This window comes from Gallus gallus, chromosome 3 (assembly GCF_016699485.2).
Source record: "Gallus gallus isolate bGalGal1 chromosome 3, bGalGal1.mat.broiler.GRCg7b, whole genome shotgun sequence".
NCBI classification, from domain to species: domain Eukaryota; kingdom Metazoa; phylum Chordata; class Aves; order Galliformes; family Phasianidae; genus Gallus; species Gallus gallus.
The window spans coordinates 61,490,914-61,511,864 of NC_052534.1; the positions used below are offsets into that span (position 1 = coordinate 61,490,914).

Sequence of the window (20,951 nt, forward strand, 5' to 3'; positions counted from 1 at the left end):
GATTGCCTAAATTCTTGCTCAAAGTCAAGTATGTGTTAAGATTGATGTCCTTGCTTTTGTGCTGAAATATCATGTGCCTTATAGATATTTGTGCATTTATCATCTGAAAGCATACAGACATTTGTGAGTCTGAAAATTCAGAGTGATGGTGAAGACCTGGTTAATCAAGCAGACTTTTTTTGTTTATAATTTACCACAGATTTCATATATGTAATTTGCGAATATACCTCAACAGTTAATACTCTAATCTTTAATGGTGGCTTGTGAACTGATTATAGCAATTCAAAATTAGTGATAAAAAGAAATTCAGAGATGTGGAGCTCTGAGTGAAGAGACTATCACTAATGAATACTTTCGGCCTAAGTTACAGTTTCCTTCTGTCATCTAGAGTTTTCATTTGCTTGTGGAATAAGTCAAGCTGATATATTTCTAGGTGAAATTTTTGCTACTGAACATGACATGGCAGGCATTAGTAGAAGTGTTTAAATTTTGGTGTAATGGCTGATTGCTATGAAAAAAAGCTGCTTGCTTCTGTTAGTGATAGGAATCAAAAGTGAGAAATGAGAACTAGAGGTGAGAATCCTGTAAGCAAGTGCTTTCAGTGAAGGAGAATCATGATTCTAGTGATGCTTGCAGCTGTTGTACTTTGCCAAAGGACGTAGAGCTGATTCACTTTTGTTTTTGGGGTACAGACTATTTTGAAGGGCAGAAGATATCATATATGCTTTTCAATATGGCTGCTACTCCTGCCATGTTTGTAGAAAATGTTTTCCATGTACTGCTCTTAGAACAAGAAGCTATTACAAATATGGTGCCTTATTTTCATAATTCTGTACTAATTTCTAGCAGGAACTAGAATGTGAGTTTTTATTAGATCCTCACAGTGTTTTTACATAAGTGACAAATTCAGTGCCAACTTTGCCAATTTGTAACTGCCACAGTAATGACTTAAAAGGCTTGTCCAGGGTTAGATAAAAAGTCATAAGAGCATTTAAGGATGGTACAGGTCTTTTGGGTTCCCCATTCCATTGTTTTGTCTACTCTGTGCTCCTTCCTTACCATCTAACCTAATCCTTCTGTCAGGTTAAGATCGGATATTTGTGCAAAGTAAGAATCTGTTACGTATAACTTTCCCAAATGTAATTTTTTGTCATTTAAATGAGAAAGCTTTTGATTTTTAAATTATGTTTGTTTGTTTGTTTTTAAACATGTTTTAATGTCTTCTTTAAATTATTATTTTCCTTCTCTTACAGTTTGTTATGGGAAGAGACTTTGCTAGATGCCTTGCTAAATTTTTCAGCCACACCTAAAGGACTATTTTTGCTTCATAGTACTGGGGCCATGAGTGATTGTGTGAGCTTTATGTTCAACAGTTTATCAAAGAAACACCAGGTAAGAGTTTTAAGGCAGGTACAGTGGCTTTATTCTTCTAAGGATGAAGAAGAAAGAAAATAATAAGAAAATAAATTGAGAAGTCATTTTGTAATTTAAACACTGTGGACAATTAATTTGAATTGTAGATCTTCAAGTTTGATGTTAGTGTCCCATACATTTAATTTTGTTGGATGTTAATCATCTTAAAATGCAAGGTATGTTATTTTCCTGGCTCTTTTCTTTAACATTTTTTTTATTCATTGAAGTTCTCGTTTTTGTTTTTTTTTTCCTAGACCATGTAGGTAGGTGGTGTTGAAATCTAAATATGCTAGGCAGCATTTAATTAACCAAAGATCAGATGGTATGCATTTTTTGGAGAAAAAATAAAATGTCATGTACGTACAATCGAATATGTACAAAGAATGTAATAATACTGAAGCTTTTATTCTTTGATGTTGCAACTCCCAGCCATTGTATTTTTCATTTAAATTTTTATATGATTATTTACTTGATAAAGATGTTTGGTTTGGAATCTGACCCTGGCAAGACTGTAGAGAATAATATGTGAACTGTTCAAGTCTGATGATGCAGTGGATTAAATTCTGTAAACAAGTGTAGGAAAAATCAATAGTTGAAGAGATTGTTTGAGTTTCATGCCCTCTGACATACTAACGCTCTGCTGTTACTAACAGACAAATGAACGTGAAGAATTTGGTAATGGAGTGATTGTTGCACAAATGGCGACAACACCAACAGCTGCTGTAGCTCTACAGAGTTCAGGTAATTTTAGGAAAGATGTTATGAGTAGTTGGATGTTATAGTCTAGTGCACTGGAAAAAAAAATGATGAGAAAGATGCTAAAAATGATGGCTGTGTGGAATAACCATGAAGTATTTGCAAAGGCTGTTTAAATGCCTGTTAATTATGTTTTTCTTGATGGAAATTTATTCTTTCAGACATTAAGTAATTCATTTATCTTGATGCAGATTTTTTTTTTTTTGTACATTACATAAAATCTTTATTTCACTGGTTTGGATTTCTTGAAATTTCATGTTTGTGCATGAAGACATTTAAGATTGCTTAAAAAACTGTTAGTAATTTGCAAATACTTCTTACTGATCTGCAGATCAGAAATACGAAGTGTTGGTTCCTGTAATTTGTATGCGCTTTTCCAGGGCGACTTGAAAGCTCAGAGTGAGAAACTGAGCTAAATGTCGTATACTGGAGTGTCAGTGTCACTTCTTATACAAGGGTGAGATGGAAGTGAGTCTTTTTTTGAACTCATGGTTCTTCCTGTGTGTCACCCCATACCAGAAAATTCCTTCAGAACTGTGCTTAGAGAAATCAACTGTTGTTGATTAGATTGTCATTGTGTTAACTAGATTCTTATCAATAAAGTAAAGCTTGGCTGAAATACTGTTACAGAGGCAGGGAAATTCTACCAATTCAGGAAGCTGATTGTTAGTTATTTGTTATGCCTCTGGGATCTTTCAGAAAGCAGGGAGCAGATCTACTTGAGTAACTCCATCTGTCCTGATTAAGGTTCTTAGCCAGCTTGCTTCTTAAGGCCTTCGGCATCAAAGAAAAATGGTAGGCGAAGAATAACCTGCATTGAGTTTCAACTCTAAGAGCAGGTTGGGAAAAGTCTATAAAGCTTATACTTACACAGACTTTGTGTTTGTAACTTACAATTGGAGATTTTAAAGATAAGTGGCTATTTCTCTTCCTTTATTTATTTACTTATTAAGCACCTTAAGCACTTTAAATTCAGCCCGTAGTGTTTTCGTTAGAAAGATTTTTCAGTCCTGAACTTTCTGTTCTGGTATGTTTTCATACCATTTTCATACTGTAACTCCCCAATAAGATGTGAGTAAGTACAGATTTACAGTAAGTCACCAATAAAAACACAGACCCAGTGCGAGCTAAGCCTCAGTCTGCAGCAGTTAACTTGTTAAGGAACATCAGAAGATTATTTACATGGAAAACGCAATTTATATAAGTATCATTCTTCTCTAGTACAATATTCTTTTCAAACTGCTGCTGTAGGTTTTAAATTGGATATAAGCAGACTACTGTAGAAAGGTAGCTTTACCAAACGATTGAGACTAGAAAGGAAAGAGCCTCTGGCAGTCTGTCTTGAGAAATTTTAGTGAATGTAGAAAATTTTGAGAAGCTGCATTAGAATTTTGGTGTATTTTTTTTATATATATGAAAATTGGTTTTCTGATCTTCTTACCATTCTCATGGCTGGAACAAATATTTATTTTAGGGTTTATAAAGGCCTTTATAACTGAACTGTGGGCTCTTTTGGAGTGTGGAAAAGATGATGTGAGAATAACTCAACCCAAATCTACTCCAGTTGATCCTATTGACCAAAGCTGTCAGAAGGTGAGAACTTTATTAATAATCATTTTTATTGACTATCTTTTATAGCTTTTTTATTATTGTTGTAACTATACCTACTTTTTAGTGTGTGAGGCAAAATTGCTCTAATAAGCTAGTCAAATAATTACTGATTGAAAAATTTCTTCTGTTGCGTGGCAGGTCATAATGCTAAAGATCCATTTAAAGATGATGTAATAAATGACAAGAATGACAGAAATGAGAGCGTTAAAATTCTGGCTTTCAGTTCAAGTCTCCAGTTACTGTAGTAAGATCCGAAAGAACAGCGTAGAGATAACTAGAGTATGCTATATCTCAGAATTTTTAGAATTACATCATAATGCAAGTATTACAGTTTTCAAATAATTCAAAGTTATTTCCAGAATTATCATTGTCTACCTGGACTTGTATAAGGCCTTTGACATGGTCCCACACCGCTTCCTTATCTCAAAATTGGAAATACATGGATTTGAAGTCTGGACTATTAGGCGGATAAAAAAATACTAGGATGATCATAGCCAGGGGGTTGTTGTCAACAGCTCCATATCCAGGTGAAGGCCGGTCAGAAGTGGTGTCCCCCAGAGGTCCATCTTGGGACCATTGCTCTTCAGCATCTTTGTAAATGATACAGACAGTGGAATTAAGTGTGCTCTTAGAAAGTTTGCTGGTGATACCAAACTGAGGGTTGCAGTTGACACAGTAGAAGGGAGGGATACCATCCAGAGGGACCTGGACATGCTTGAAAAAGTGGGCATATGAGATTCTACAAGTTCAGCAAGTCCGAGTGCAAGGTGTTGTACTTGTGTTGAGGCAAGCCCAGATACAAGTACAGTCTGGGGGAAGAACTCATTGAGAGCAGCCCTGGGGAGAGGGACTTGGGGGTTCTGATGGATGAAAGGCTGGACAGGAGGCATTCTGTGATTCTGTATCTCATTTTCAATTGGAAAGAGTTTCAACTTTCACTAAACCATCCACTTGTAAAGTGTGATAGTTTATAAATATTTCCCAGAGACTACTGCCCTTTTGGATTGTGTATACACTTCTGCAGTCTGATTTTGTAAGCTCCATTTATGCCAATTTAACCTGCAAAAAAAAGATGAACTTAAATACTTCTTAGCATATATTTGTTTATGCTTATCTGACTAACAGTCACTTTTTTCACTTTTGTTTATCTTTCTCCAGTCTTTTCTGTATCTGATAAATTTGCTCACTTATCCTGCGGTTTTTGAGCTACTGAGTGAACAGGATATACCAAATAAACCAATGTATTCACACCGTGAAGTACCTACAGACATAATTGTAAGTATACCTTTTATTTTGGAAAAAAAAAAAAAAAAGTATATTTTGTTACTATAATAATAAGTTATAAAGTTATATAAGCTATTTCTTCTCCTTACTGAAAGACTTTTACATTTTCTGCATTTTGTAATATATACAGCATGAGGGCAGTATATGCACATATCAATTCATATTAAACAAAGTTTTCATTTTGAAATGCTAAAGATATATTTTATGCCCAGTTGAAAGATCTTACTTCTTTGCTTGCATGAAGATGTGTTTTTCCATGGAATAAAGTGACATACATAAGTATTTCTGTGTGCACATACAATTACGTGCTAGAAAATGCTGGAAAATGTTGGTATTTGTTTTTTCTATAATAATGCTGTATCATATGTGGACTCAAACAAAAAAAAATTAGAAACACCTTAAGCTTTCTTAATAGTACAGATTATGCATACAGAAGTATGCATAATTGGAAAATTACTGATTAAGGCATATTTCAGTCTTAAGAAAAATAGTATTACCATGGAATTATTTAGTGTTACTTCATTCATCAGACACAATCCATTTCTTTTTCTTTTCTGAGAAGCATAGGCAAATTTAATCTGTGACCTTGAGTGGCAGTTGAAATTAGATCTTTGTTAAATGAGCTACCATGTTTAATCGCTGTTGCAATTTAATATTTGCTTATTGTAAGCTCTGGATTGGTGACAGCTTAAGTTATTTAGATAATGTATATCATAATTGTGTATGTTATGTTTGGAAGTGATTTTAATAGACTTTTTCTTTGTAATGCTGTTTTGGTGATTTGAGGAGCAAATGGGGTAAAACATTTCATTTTTTCAATCCACTCAGTATTGGCATGTACAGTGCTCAATCTTAAGGTAATCTAAGACAGCAGAAGCAGGGGAAATTAACAGGTTGCCCAAGTAGGTTGTGGATGCCCCATCCCCAGAGGCATTCAAGGCCAGGCTGGATGTGGCTCTGGGCAGCCTGGTCTAGTGGTTGGCGACCCTGCACATAGCAGGGGGGTTGAAACTCGATCATTCTGGTTCTTTTCAACCCAGGCCATTCTGTGATTCAGTGATTCTATGAAATGTATGCTGCAGGTGGTAAATACCTAAGAATTTTCATACTGAAGTAGATCTTAAGTAGTGGGTTGTTCTTTTTTTTTTTTTTTCAGTTTTGAGGAACTTCCTCTAGTTTAGTTGAATTCTATATGTTTCTAGTAATAGCAATACTGATAGAATTTCAGATAAAGATATTTTGAATGTGGCTTGTTTCATTCAAGTACTTTGCAAGACTGTGTAAGTCTAACTTAGGAATCTAAGGTTGTGTAGTTAACACAAGAGAACCAGGCAGTTAAAGGGGGATGTTCCTCTAACATATTGTGTGTGTGTGTGTGTATGTGTATATATATATATATATATATATATGTATATAAAATATATTTAATATCTAATATTTAATATAATTGCTGAATCTAAGTGCTCAGAAAAACTTCTGGGTTTAAGCAGACCTACAGATTTGTTGTAACCACATTTTTGGGCAGTGATTGCAAAAAGCTAAAGATTTAAAAAAAAAAAAAAAAAAAAAAAAAGACCATATATAACTAGATTTGGTTAGTAGACCTAATTGCTATGTGTGTGTCCAAGTTTTGACTGGGTTAATTTTTTTCATAAGTTTGTATAGTGCTCTGTTTTGGATTTAGGATGAAAATAATGTTGACAATGTCTTTTAATCGTGTCACATCACCACAGCATCTGACTTGTAATACTTATGCTGAAATATATTAGATATTGTGCAGAACTTGATCACCTTTATATGTTCTTTATTTCTTTAAGTATTTAAGCATTTTTTCCTCCTTTGTATTATTGGCTAACTAGTTACATCACTGACTGAACAGATTGCCAGTTCAGCTTTTACTACTTTCAGCTGTTTAATAATAAAAGCTTTTGATTTTATGCCTTTAGGACAATAGATATGACATATGCATTTTTTTCTAATAAATACCCTTTTGTTTGTTTCTTTCTAAAACTAAGTGTACCATATTAAAATATTTTAGAAAATGGAACAGATGAATCAGGGTCCTTCTGCTCCCACTGTACATTTGAGAGTTTCAACACATCAAAGTGAATATAGCTTGGAAAGTACCCTCCAGATGAACTTTTTCCAGTGATTATGGAGAATCTTAATATAAGATGTAATAATGTCTGAAGATGTCACCTACTTTGAATACCGATTTGTAATATTCAGGTTATGCTCTATAGTTGAGCAGTGCAGATTAATCTGCACATTTTTTTTTTTGAGTGGAATTTGTGTTGGACCTTGTTCTCTCTTACTTCCAAGACAGGATATGGTCTGCTTTCTAGTTATAGAATCATAGAATGGTTTAAGTTGGAAGGGACTCCAAGGATTGTCAAGTTCCAACCTCCCAACCTCCCTACCACAGGCAGGGCCACCAACCTCCAGGTGTGGTATTAGATCAGGTTGCCCAGGGCCCCATCCAACCCGGTCTTGAACAACTCTAGGGACGGAGCACCCACATCCTCTCTGGGCAGCCTGTTCCAGCACATCACCACTCTCTATGTAAAGAACTTCCCCCTGACATCCAACCTAAGCCTTCCCTCCTTGAGTTTAAAACCATTCCCCCTTGTCCTATCACTGTCTACCCAAGTAAAATGTTGATTCCTCTCCTTTTTATAATCCCCCTGGAAGGCTGCAATTAGGTCTCCTCACAGCCTTCTCTTCTCCAGGCTGAACAAGCCCAGCTCCCTCAGCCTGTCTTTGCAGGGGAGGTGCTCCAGCCCTCTGATCATCTTCGTGGCTCTTCTCTGGGCCCTCACCAACAGCTCCATATCTTTTCTGTATTGGGGGCCCCAAACCTGGACGCAGAATGCCGGATGGGGCCTCACGAGGGCAGAGTAGAGAAGGAACAATCACTTCCGGTCCCTGCTGGCCACCCCTCTTCTGATGGAGTCCAGGATACCATTTGCTTTCCAAGCTGCAAGAACACACTGGTGGCTCATGTTCAGTTTTTCATCCACCAGGACCCCCAGGTCCTTCTCCACAGGGCTACTCTCAAGGAATTCTCCCAGTCTGTATATGTATCTGGGATTACTCCAACCCAAGTGCAACACCTTGCACTTTGCTATGTTGAACCTCATTAGGTTCACACGGGCCCACCTTTTAAGTGTGTTGAGGTCCGTTTGGATAGTATCCCTTCCTTTCAATGTGTCAGCTGCACCACTCAGCTTAGTGTCATTGGCAAACTTGCTGAGGGTACAGTCAAGCCCATCATAAAAGAAGATGTTGAATATCACCGATCCCAAGACAGACCACTGGGGGATACCGCTCGTCACTGGCCTCCACTTGGACGTAGTGCCATTCACCACCACCCTCTGTCTACAGCCTTCCAATTAATTCCTTATTCACCGAATTGTTTGCCCCTCAAATCCATATCTATATCTATATCTAGAGATAAGGATGGGGGGGGGGGGCAGGAGGTCCATGTCAGAGGCACAAGTCCAGGCAGATGACCTCAGTCACTTTCCCTTTGTCCACTGATGTCATCACTCCATCATAGAAGGCCACCAGATTGGCCAGGCATGATCTTCCCTTGGTAAAGCCATGCTGACTGAATTGGATCACCTGCTCATCCCTCATGTATTTTAACGTCTTCTAGGAGGATCTGTTCCATGATCTTCCCAGGCACATAGGTGAGACTTACTGGCCTGTACTTCCCTGGGTCCTCTTTCCTCCCTTTCTAGCAAATAGGAGTGGTGTTACCTTTTTTCCAGTCCCTGGGGACTTCACCTCTCTCTGTCCCCACACTTTCTCCTCTTTTGTGGGTTGCTATCTTTAATGTAGGTGTGAGAGGAGGAGTTTTGTTACCAGATAGGCACTTTGGCATTAAGCATTAGCTATGCTAAGACATACAGAATACAGGGAGGTGATACAAAACAACCAGCATGACTTTACCAAGGACAGCTTCTGCCTCACCAACTCAGTGGCCTTCTGTAATGGTGTAACAGTGTCAGTGGACGAGGGAAGAGCTATTGTTTTCATCTATCTGAACCTCTGTAAGATCTTTGACACATTTCCCAATAATATCCCACTCTCCAAATTGGAAAGATGTGGATTTGATAGGTGGACTATTCAATGGACAAGGAACTGATTGCAAAATTGTAGCTCAAGAGTGGTGGTCAATGGTCTAGATGGAGATCAGTGAGGAGTGGTGTCCCTCAGATGTCAGTACTGGGACCTATGCTCTTTGTTATCTTCATCAGTTACATCAGCAGTGGGATCAAGTGCACCCTCATCAAGTTTGTGAATGACACCAAGCTATGTGATGTGGTTGACACACCTTAGGGACAGGATGCCATCCACAGGGATCTAAACAGGCTTGAGCAGTGGGCCAAGGAGAACCTCATGAGGTTCAATATATCCAGGAGCAAGGTCTTGCACCTGTGTTGCAGCAACCCCTGCTATCAGTACAAGCTGGGCAATGAAAGCACTGAGCACAGCCTTGTCGAAAAGAACTTAGGGGTACTACTGGATGGCAACTGGACATAAGCCAGGAATGTGCTCTCACAGCCCAGAAATCAACCATATCCTGGACTGCATCAAAGGAAACATGGCCAGCAGGTGAAAGAAAGTAGGTGATCCTACACCTCTACTCAGACCTCTCCTGAAGTATTGTGTCCAGATGTAGAGAGAGTCCTCAGTACAGGAGAAACTTGGATCTCTTGGAGCACGTACAGAGGAGGGCCACAAAAATGATCCAAGGGATGGAACACCTCCCCTGTGAGGACAGGCTGAAAGCGTTGGGGCTGTTTAGCCTGGAGAAGAGATGGCTCAGGGGAGACTTGATAGCAGCCTTTCAGTATCTATACCAGGCTATAAGAAGGAAGGGGACAGACTTTTTAGCAAGGTCTGTGGTAACAGAACAAGGGGAAATGGTTTCAAACTTGGAGAGGGTAAATTTAGACTGGATGTAAGACTATTTTTTTTTAATTATTATTACAGTAAGAATAATGAAGCACTGGAACAGGTTGCCCAGAAGTGTGGTGGAAGCCCTGTCTCTGGAGACATTCAAGGACAGGCTGGACCAGGCTCTGAGCAACCTGATCCAACTGTAGATGTCCCTTTTCACCACAGGGTAGTTGGACTTGAATGACCTTTAAGGGTCCCTTCCAACTCAAATGATTCTATGATTCTATGAAATATATGACAAATCTTTAAGATGTAAACAATAATCACTTGCACTACCAGTTTTATGAACAGCTTTGAAACATAACTCAAATTGTTTTATTATGACTTTTATTGTGAACCTGTTGTAGAGAAATCATCCATTCTTTCTAACCTTCTGTCCCCCCCCTCCAAAAAAAAAACCCAAAAAACAACAACAAAAAAAAAACCCAACTAGTAGGGTAAATACGATCTCATTATTATTTGAACTAAAATTGTATGATTATTTAATAAGGCAGTTAACTCCGACAAGTGGGAATTTTGCTTGCTGTATTTACTTTCCTCTGCTTTGAAATACAGAACTCATGGTGCTTTTAGAAAGCAGCCATCTTTTCTCTAATTTGATATTGAAATGACTCATCGATCTAACCAGTTGAGTAGTAGCTCCCTCTGCTGTCTCTGAGACCATACTTTTTAAAAAGGACAAAATAAAAGTTGGGATTTAATTCACATTAAACAAAGCCCAAAAAGAGTTTTCAGTTTTTTCTTCTTACCATATTATATGCCTCTGAAAAGATATCATCAGTGATTGTTTTAATGTATTTCTCGTTATTATAATGAAGTTACTGCTTCAGAAGCAGTTTGGATATGCAGTAAAATAGAGGGATTGAGAATTAAGTTGAATTTGTGGAAGAAGTAGGAAGCAGCCATAGGTCATTGTCTATTACATTAGGTGCTATAGGATAAAAGACAAATCTCAACATCAAAGCCTAATCATGAAAAATGTTGAACTCTGGTCACTGAGAAGAAGTGACCAAGAAACGGCTATGTTTTGAAACGTGCAGTAGTACTAAACAGTGTTAGCAGAGAGTTATAGTATAAGATTGGATGCTATTTCATTAAATCAGATGCATACACATTTCAGACATTAAAAAAACCCGCCAACAGTTTAACATTTGTGTCATGATTTAACAGTAAATAAGAGAATATACTGATATGCTAGGATCTATTTGTATGCTTAATGATTTTTTTTTCTTTTACTAATTGTAAAGTTATTTCTTTTCCTAACCTTGTATATGGTTTCATCTTACTATTGACTTGTTTTTTATTTTTTGGGGGGAATGCACCTGTTACTGCAGATATAACTTAAAATACATTTTGTTTATAGTAAACATTCCTGTGGAACTGTTATCTTTATGAAAGATAGAGGGTTTTTTTTTTCACATTTGTTTTTCTTTGGCAGAACGTCATTGACAGAATTATAATTGTGAACTCAGAAGCAAAAATCCATTCCTTATTCAATTACGAACAATCGCATATCTTTGGTCTACGGTAAGATGCTTATTTTTTTTATTCACTGGGTACATTAATGAAATAGTACATAACATGCTTGAATGTGTTGATTCTGAGAAGACAATATTGTTTTTCTTTATTATTCATGAAAGTGACATTTCACCCCTGTATCCTCTCTTTTTTTCTAATATAAGAAGATTGAATGAAAAATGTTCTACAAAATGAAAATATCAATGACTTTAATCTTACTACCTGTAAATGGTTATATTGTAATATGATAAGCAATAGTAGAAATTGAGTGTTATTTTTCATAGCTGTTTGAAAAGAATATATTACATCCATTGTGCATAAAAAAATTATACTGAAATATTAAAATAAGCAAACTATTTTAAATTATACCACTGTGCAGTAAATAAGTATTCAGATTTTATACAGTATACAGAGAATTTAGGCTGGTAAGATTACTGTGTTAGAAAAGATAATCAGACATAAATGAAAGGTGCTCACTGATGCTGTAGGCTCATAAAAACTTCACTAGGAGTGACCTTCAGGAAGAGATTCTTCCTCTTTATCCAATTTATCCAATTGCTACTGGATAATAAATATTTCAAGAACCTGAAGGAACGCTTAATCTTAGAAAGTGTAAGTATGACATTGAGAACATATATGAAATTCTATGTAATATTTTAATATACAAATTACAGGTTCGGCATTTGTAGCATTAATTGAAATTAAGTAATATGCAATTGCAATACAAACTGTCTTTGTAGTTTGGAAAACACTGATAACTCTGCTTGTGTAGAATATAACCTGGGTAGGTTATACTTGGTTGAATACTGCAGTATTAGCTTTCTGTAGCTATATCTGTTCTTCAATATCATGGTAATGCTATTTATTTCATACTGTATATGAAGAAACATATAGTGTAACTTGCTGGTGAGGATGAATATGGAGGGGGTGAACAGTGGTAGAATTTGTATTTGTCCTGTAAGTCAGGAGTTATAAATGCTGTTTTGGGGAAATCAGTAATTAGATAGGAACAATCAATTCTAAGATGTTACTTCAAAAATAATATACTATTAAGCATGTAGGATTATCGTGGCTCCATAAGAATCTTGACAAAGCTCGTATAGATTTAAGTAAAGAGGAAGAAAAGTGAAATGTTTCAATGTTTAAAATAGTAGATTGTGTTTTACCTTTTTGAGGTCAAAAAACACGCTTTTTGTCCCATGATATCGGAAAAACTTTTGGTTATAAGCAACAATTAATAATTGAATCTGAACGTGTAAGCCGTTCATTCCTATGCTGTAAGAAACAGGTACAAATACATAAACCATGCAGTGAAGTGGTGTTTAATGCTTACAGTGTTTTTAACATGGCTTCTATCATGTGAAGTAACAGAACTATCCTTAACTACACATACAACATAACAAATTCATCTATTATCACGTAAAATAAGCCATATTGTTAAATGGATAAGGTGAACTTTAGAGGTCATTATGGTAATGACATTTTCTGTTGAACACAGGCAAAGGAAAAAAAAAAAAAACAACAAACAAGTAAAAATCCAGAGAATGGTGAATATTCTTCTTTTCAGTTCATATTGAAAGCCAAACCACCAGATTCCAGTAGTGGGCTTTCCGTTTTTATTGTTCAAAAGCCCTTTTCCCTTCTTAGACCTTTAATGTTTTTCCTGTAAAGGAAAGGAAGATACAAGGCTAGGGATTCTAATATAGGCCTTATGTATAAAAAACATAATGTGTATTTCTAATGATCTTATGGCTTTCTGTGAGCATGTGGGACTCACTATATTTTTTTTTTTCCCCAAATAATAGAGAATTAGCACATACAGTCCTTGCATTGTGAAAATTCAGCTGCCTGCCTATGATTTTGCTGATTTTTCACTAAATTTAATACTACTGTACAACCAAAACCACATTCTTCAATCTGTTGCAGTATTTATATATCCATGTAGGTTTTTCTTTGTATAGTCAGGTATCATTATACTGTAGCTGGTCCAGAGCTGAGTGCTCAACTTCAGTCTGTTGAACTCAGAGGTTATAGTCTGACCTCCTGTAAACTTTCCTATTGTTCAAAAGTGCTTTTGTAATTTACAACTCCATTTTTTTTCATGTGTATACATTACTTCAGAGATTGAATACTGTTTTGTTTCTTAATTGTGTAACTACATAGAATTTCAAATATGTAGTTGTTTTCTTAGTTAATTTAATCCAAAAGCCATAGGTGTTTCTGTTTATCTTTTTAATGCTAAAATTGCATTTTTTGTGACTTTGTTGTTGTTGATTTGAGTAAGTATGAATTCTAAACTATCATCTTGAAGGGGAGTTCTGTAGAGTCAACCTTTCCTGCTCTGAGAAGTAGTGTCCATACAGCAGAAATCAAAAGAAAAAATACAGGGAAGCTAGATATGGATTTGTATAGTCAATATCTCTTACCATATAAGGAATATTTCTGTTTGTCTAGACAAGGCACATTGTGATCAAAGTAAAGTTCTCAGTTCTGCAGCTAGTTATTCTAGTGTGAGGTTATTTATTTATTTATTTATTCCCTAATTCTCAGCTTGGAAGTATTTTGCCCTAAGAACCTTCTTCAAAAGTTTCACAAACACACATGAGTTATTGTTTCTGGGCTTTTAGCAGGTCATTTCTGACTGGATCCAGAAAGATCCATGGCTTCTTATATCTTGATTTTAGAAGCTTAACTCTTGAAGTTTCAGGTGTTCTCAAGTGTAGTTTTCTGAGGGCTCTTCCAGATGTCTGTCTCCTAGTCAAGGGTTAAACAGTTATTTGCTTGATTCGCAAAGATGCTAGCTACTCTCAGGGAAAGATCAGATTGGGATTTAGTAAGAGGTTCTTCATTAAAAGGGTGATCACCCAGTGGTCGTGACCTCAAGCTGCTGGATTTCAAAAAGCATTTGGCTGATGCTCTCAGATGTAGGGTTTGAATGTTGGGTAGTCCGTATGGAGCCAGGAGCTAGACTTGATGATCCCAGTGGGTCACTTCTAACTTAAGATATTCTGTGATGCTATGGGTGAGTGACATGAATCCTACCATTTGGTGATGGAGCAGTGGTGCAGGTTACCCAGGGAGGCTGTAGAGTCTCCCTCCTTGGAGATCTTCCGAAGCTTACTGGCCATGGCCCTGGGTGGTGTGCTTTCTAGGTATTTCTGCTTGCGTAGAAGTGTTAGTCCAGATGTTCCCTTCCACCTTTATCCATTTTGTGATTCTCTGAAGAAGTCCTTTTTCTGATGTGACATTTCTTTTATTGCAGCTGTTGCATGTTTCTAAAACAAGATTACTTCTCTGAAGGCCCTTTTAATTTTCTTTTTTTCTAAATACTTCTAAAAAAACTTCCAGCAAGAAGCTGGAGATAGGGACTGTCTATGTAGTTCCATCTTTCTGTTCTTAATGGATATATAGAATGATTTTCAAACTCAGTTCAACTTCAAAGCCGATTTGGACTTATTTAGAAACTAGAAATTTATCAAGCAGACCAGTGGGGGTTGATAAAAGAGCACTGAAGACTGTTAAACTGTTTCAGCTGCTCTTTTGTATAAACTGAAAATCTGGATGCACAGAAATCCAAGCGTACAATACTCTGAACTTAAATTGACTTAAAAGCACAAGTCATAGAGAAAAGGAATTCACAGCTGTAATCTAAGTAATACATTTTAATGTATGAAGGCTGCTCTGAGAGTAATGCAGCCTATTTTATTACGTAGACCCACGATGTCTGAGGCAGATTCAGAGATGCAGTTTTGAATGGATTTTGGAAAGATGCTGTGTTGTTAGTTGGATTAAAGCGTGGCAAAATAACAAATTTTTATCTTGGATAACCAACCATCCAATCTCTAAAAAGTGTGTGCACTCCAAAATAAGTTCAAAGATGTCCGGTCACTGTTGACTGTATAGAAACGAGAAGGTGGAGAAACAGTGTTACTGAGAGTAGGCTTAGACTGTGGGCAGTGGGAGGGGATCTGAAAAAGCCTACAGACAGGTTTCCAAAATTTTTCTTCAAGAGAGAATGTTTGTAACATGTACTGACATACTGTTCCTTAAAGTAATTTCTTTTTTTTTCCTTTTTTCCTTTTTTTTTCTTTCTAAATTTCCCCACTATCTCCTGTTTTTGGCTATAATTCATTAGAACTCCTTGATAATTGTGAAGTCAAATCTTTTGCACATACATTCAGAAATAGAATAATATTTGTTGATAGTGCTGCACTTGTTCACTGAAATACCTCACAATAGTAGCTATTAAGCAACATTGACAGTACTCTGTTCAACAGTTTGGATTTCTGAAGGAAAGTGCACGGAAGACTCAGAGTCAAATGCTTTTCTTTATGCAAATTGCAGCTGTTTAATTTTAAAGACAGAATGTGCTTGCTTAGTATTAGAGACTTGTGAAAGCAGTGTATTTTATAAAATCATAATTTAAACAGCAATAAAAATTATAGGCCAGTGTAAGTCTGAAAAAGGAGTATTTATACAGTGCTCTGTATAATTCTTCTAGAAGTGTTTATGTAGAATTAGAGACAATTGTAAATATTAGTCTTAAGTCACATGTTCATCAATATAAGCTTCAGGGTTGTGGAACTACAGAACCTACTGCAGGTAGAAAAGGGGTATTGGATTATTAGTTTAAGCTTTGTGTAATAAATATTTTGACTTTTTCTTGTTTCATAATATAGCAAATATGTTTTTTCTTATAATACTAATTTTTTACTTGCAGAACTGTTTCAGGATATTGTAAAAGAAACATTATATCTATTTAGGTCTCTCCAAAAGTAATGCCTCCTTTATTTCCATGGAAACTACAGCATATAGGAAGAGCAAAGTAACACTATTTGATAAAGAGAATTCTCAGCTACAAACTGCTATTTTTGGTTTAGTCACCATGATTAGCCATGCAGTTTTGACAGCTATGAACAAAAGCCTGAATACCGTGCTCAGAAAAATCTACACCAGTGGAGGTGAACCGCTGTCTCTGTCACCATTGCTGAAATGCACCACCCACCACCTCACTATGCTAGCATCCACTCTTTGGTCTCCATAAACGTTCAGCAAACATTGAGAGGTGTGAGTTGGTACAATGGAGGAATTCATTGACACACCTTTGCTTCATACACACTGCCACATCAGATGCCATTTTGTCAGACAGCCCCTCTACTGCCATCTGTCACACTGCAACAAAATATAATGCTGTATTGGTGTGAAAGTTCCACCTCTACTGCCATACCACCAGCATCCACCTCTGATGTTCTTGGCCAACATCATACAATAGGATGCATTATGCTTGCTGCAGCCCTTGTATTTCTGTTGTCCTACAAAACTAGGAAGGAAAAGATTTATGAAAGATAATTTTAATGGCTTATAGTGTATTGACATAAAAATCAACCAGTCTCTTGAATTTTGCCTCAAAATTAGTCCAAACTGAGAGACGAACAAATATATGATTGTTAGGTATGAGATAACATAGGGCTTTTAGGAAATAGAGGTAGTAAACACCACTGCATTCTTTTCACTCTCTAAAATATAATTGCATTTTAATAATGAGGTAGCTGTGTAATATGAAATAATTTGTTTGCTTTAATTGTACTTACATTATGTGTACTGTTAATTAAGAGCTTGTGATTTTAATTGAAGGAGTATTAATTATCATGCTTTATAATGATAGAAGATATAAATCATAATCATTCTTTTTCCTCAGGTTGCTGTGCTATTTAGATTGGCCACTTCTTCTATTTATTAAAAAGCATTATGATTAGCAGAAGGTTTTTGAAATATTCTAGTTCTTGAAGATCTCATTCATTATAAATTGAAACAAGTTTTTTTTTTTTTATTTTAAGCCCATCTCTGTATGTAAATTTTATTTAAACAAATTAGATTTCCCATTTAGAAAGCATTGCATTCTTGCTTTCCACCTTCCTTGTTGTACCTTTCGTCTTCCACGTTTCTTTCCTTTAAATGTACAGCCAGAGCCCATGAGCAGTGTTATGTAATTTCTCTAAAATCTTTTTATCACTAACATTTGAATGACACGGCTGGGACATTGACTCTTACAACAGATTTTGGGATATTGGCAGAATGTACTGATGAAATCTCCATGTGCCACATCCTGTAGCATTCAGCATCATTATGCCTTTGGGAATTAAAGCAAGCTATGTCCATTGAGTTCCACCTCTCGAGGAGAGGGAAGAACATGGTAATAGCAAGGAGGAATTGTGTCTTGGAAGTATTTCTTTCTTTCTCTAATTCTACCAGAGTCGAATTCTGTAAGTGTGAAGGCCTAAATAATCCTCCAGTTATTTTCTACCAACCCTTTTTCTGTTACACGAGAACTGATTCAATTATCAATTGATTAGTAAGCCATTTTCTGCTATTTTAAGCGTGTTTTCTGTTTATCCAAAGGTAAACAATTCTTTGGAAAGCAGTGTCTTAGCACTAAGTGTGCATACTGGATGTAAGGGAAAAGACTTCTGCAGTAGTGATAACTTGAAAGTGCACATCCTGCAAATCACTGATTCCTGTTTAATAATCCATATTTAAAAGAGGACAGAGTCCACATTACTAATGAAATGAATCTGCAACAAGATTATGTTTTCACATTATATAATTACATAATTAATTGTTATTTTTTTAGCTTACATGTTAATATGTTTGTTAGGTCTGTGTCGTGGTTCAGCCTGGTTTGGCATACCTAAGTGACAAGGAGGCAAAGGGACCCATGGACCCATGCCCCTGGAAAGTGAGGGGGAAGGGAGAAGGTGGGGAGATGGGCTAGAGTAAGGATAACGGTGACGGTAAGCTAAGGAACTTGATTTACTAAATACGGAAGCGAAATGTGAGATAACACAATATAATACAATATGATTAGAATTGAAACTAATCAACCAAATGAAATGAAAAACTGAGAGTTTCTGAAACTGAAGTACTTGCAGTAATGCTGTAGGTGGAACAGGCATGGTACAAGGAGGAAAGTGTTGTGACTCCCAATCAGTTTTGTCTTTCCCTCCAAATGGAAAATGGAAATGGAAAAATAAAGTCTTCTAGGAGGTGTAGTTGATTCTTTTCTTTTGACACAAAGAAACTGGAAATATCAGCAATCCATTGAACTGCAGCATTAACTCTTTTAACTCCCAGTACACTGCATGATATTATGATGTGGCTTTGCTTTCAGTGGGACAATTATAAACTTTGGTTGTTTAGAAAGATGATGTGTGGAGGCATGTTCTCTCATTATTATCAACTTCTGTTCAGTCTGCAAAGGCAGCTTGAAAAGCTTTACATGGTTGGAGCTTCCACGTGCTTGTTATGCTCCAAAGCTAACTAGGAGCCTTTTAATTTCTCTTTTTTATAGCCTCTATCTACTGATCTAGCAGTCACAATAGTAATTGTAACTTGCTTTTTGGATTAGTATTCTCACTGGAGCTCAGGCAGTTAAGCATAAGAAAGAATAAATCAAATTTGTAATGTAGGCTTTGATGTGAAGTGTTTTGAGGTTATCCCCCATGATGACAACACTGGAATTATTTCACAAAAATTTTGATTTGGGCTTCTCTGGTGGTATCCATATTCATTTATCAAGAAGGAAATTCTCCTATGAGGTCCCAATCTTCATTTTTTTCCCCTCATGTTAAACAGGAAGGGGAGCGACTGTTTACAAGGGTGGATAGTGATAAGACAATGGGGAATGGTTTTCAACTGGGACAGGGGAGGTTTAGGTTGGATATTAGGAAGAAGTTTTTCACTCAGAGGGTGGTTACACACTGGAACAGGTTGCCCAAGGAGGTTGTGGATGCCCCATCCCTGGAGTCAAGGCCAGGCTGGATATGGCTCTGGGCAGCCTGGTCTAGTGGTTCGCAACCCTGCACATTGCAGGGAAGTTGAAACTCGATGATCATTGTGGTCCTTTTCAACCTAGGCCATTCTGTGTTTTTGGTATTGATTCCTGAGAGAGAAGCAAAGGCTGTAACTTGTTCCATAACTGAGCTCTCTACAAAGCATTCTGTGTATTTACACTAAGCTGAATCATCCATGCCTGTATTTATAGCAGGCAATAATTGCAGGCCAAGAAAAATCCCTTTTCTGGAGACCAGCTTAGTCCTCCATTCTGGGGTCACATCACTAAAGTGCTTTATAGGCAACATAGACATACACATTTCAGGTTTGGTCAACAGTTGCAGGCTGCCTGAACAAACAAATTATTGATTTAACGGTACAGTTAACTTTGAATGTGCCAGATTCTTTTTTCCCTGTGGTGGATGTACTACTTCTGCTTATGGCATAACATTTTGTTTTATTTTCTGTTGCTGGAACTATACACTGGGTCTGGCTGAGATGAAGGTAATTTTTTTGTTGTTGTTGTTTTTATTTGTGGCTAAAACAACATTGATAACTAACCAGTGTTTTGGCTGACACTGTGCAAGCACTGCTCAGGAACAGGACTTTCTCTTTTTCCTACTTCCCATCAAGTAGGCTGAGGCACGCAAAAGGTTAGCATAGCTTATGCATATTGGCCACAAGGATATACCATATAATAACGTACTTGGCAATGAAAACTTAGGTGTGGTGGGATTTGGTCTTGCAGGTAGCTGTTGCTCAGAGGATGGCAGAGCACTGATCTGCTTGTGGGAAGTGTTGTGTGACTACCTTTCAACCATTTGTGTTTTTTCCAGTCTTTTCTTACAAAGCTGCCTATCTTGACCCATGTGTTTTCTTACTTCTACTTTTCTGCTTCTGTCTCCATCCCACTGGGAAGTGAGTGAAAACTGCCGCTGCTCAGCTCAACCCACAACAGACAGTACGACTGCAGCATTGTACTTTATCCAACAGTATTTTGCATCCTTCATTGCCAGCTGAGCACTTGCAGACACCCCTGAAGTGAAGAGAGTATCAGTCTGGGGTTGGAAAGAATATCTTAAGATAGTGAGGAAGAATAGTCTATGGGGGTCTAGTGAGAGCTGGAGAAAACCAGAATTGTGTTTAACAATAAAAAAAAAGGTGGTGTGTGAAAAAGTTATCATTTGAAGTTGGGAGAAAACAAAGGCTGAGGAAATGTGAGTACAAGGAACATAGAATATTTTGTGTTTTTAAAAGGAAATTGTATGAAAAAAATCTGTCTTCATAAACTTTTTAGTAAATCAGAAATTTATTAATGCCTATGAAGTTATATTCTTTTCAGGTGAGAAAAATTTAGGGCTTTTTTTAGCAGCTAGAATTATGTACTAGCTGTTTTATTTTCCATGAAGGACCTTCTGTTCTGCCCTAATTCTGGAAGTCATTATGATTTCACCTACCAAAACCAAGGGGATAGTCACATGGGTACACAAGTACCATTTCACATGCTTTCTTTCAGACCAGATATTTCTACTTTGAAGTAATTGTTGAGAAATTATAGTTGAAAGTGGAGA

At 36.7% G+C, this 20,951-nt stretch overlaps 1 protein-coding gene across 8 annotated transcripts in view; it reads left to right on the top strand.

Annotated features, from left to right (window-relative positions):
- TBC1D32 (TBC1 domain family member 32) overlaps positions 1-20,951 on the top strand; it is an 87,886-nt gene that overhangs the window by 26,043 nt on the left and 40,892 nt on the right. For all 8 annotated transcript variants that reach the window (XR_005858242.2, XR_005858241.2, XM_004940260.4 and 5 more), the window contains 5 exons: positions 1,254-1,392; positions 2,067-2,154; positions 3,644-3,762; positions 4,939-5,055; positions 11,471-11,559. Coding sequence is in view for 6 of the 8 variants with exons in the window: in XM_004940260.4 (XP_004940317.1) it covers positions 1,254-1,392; positions 2,067-2,154; positions 3,644-3,762; positions 4,939-5,055; positions 11,471-11,559 (552 nt within the window). In the remaining 2 variants the exon portion in view is untranslated. The remainder of the gene's footprint in view (positions 1-1,253; positions 1,393-2,066; positions 2,155-3,643; positions 3,763-4,938; positions 5,056-11,470; positions 11,560-20,951) is intronic.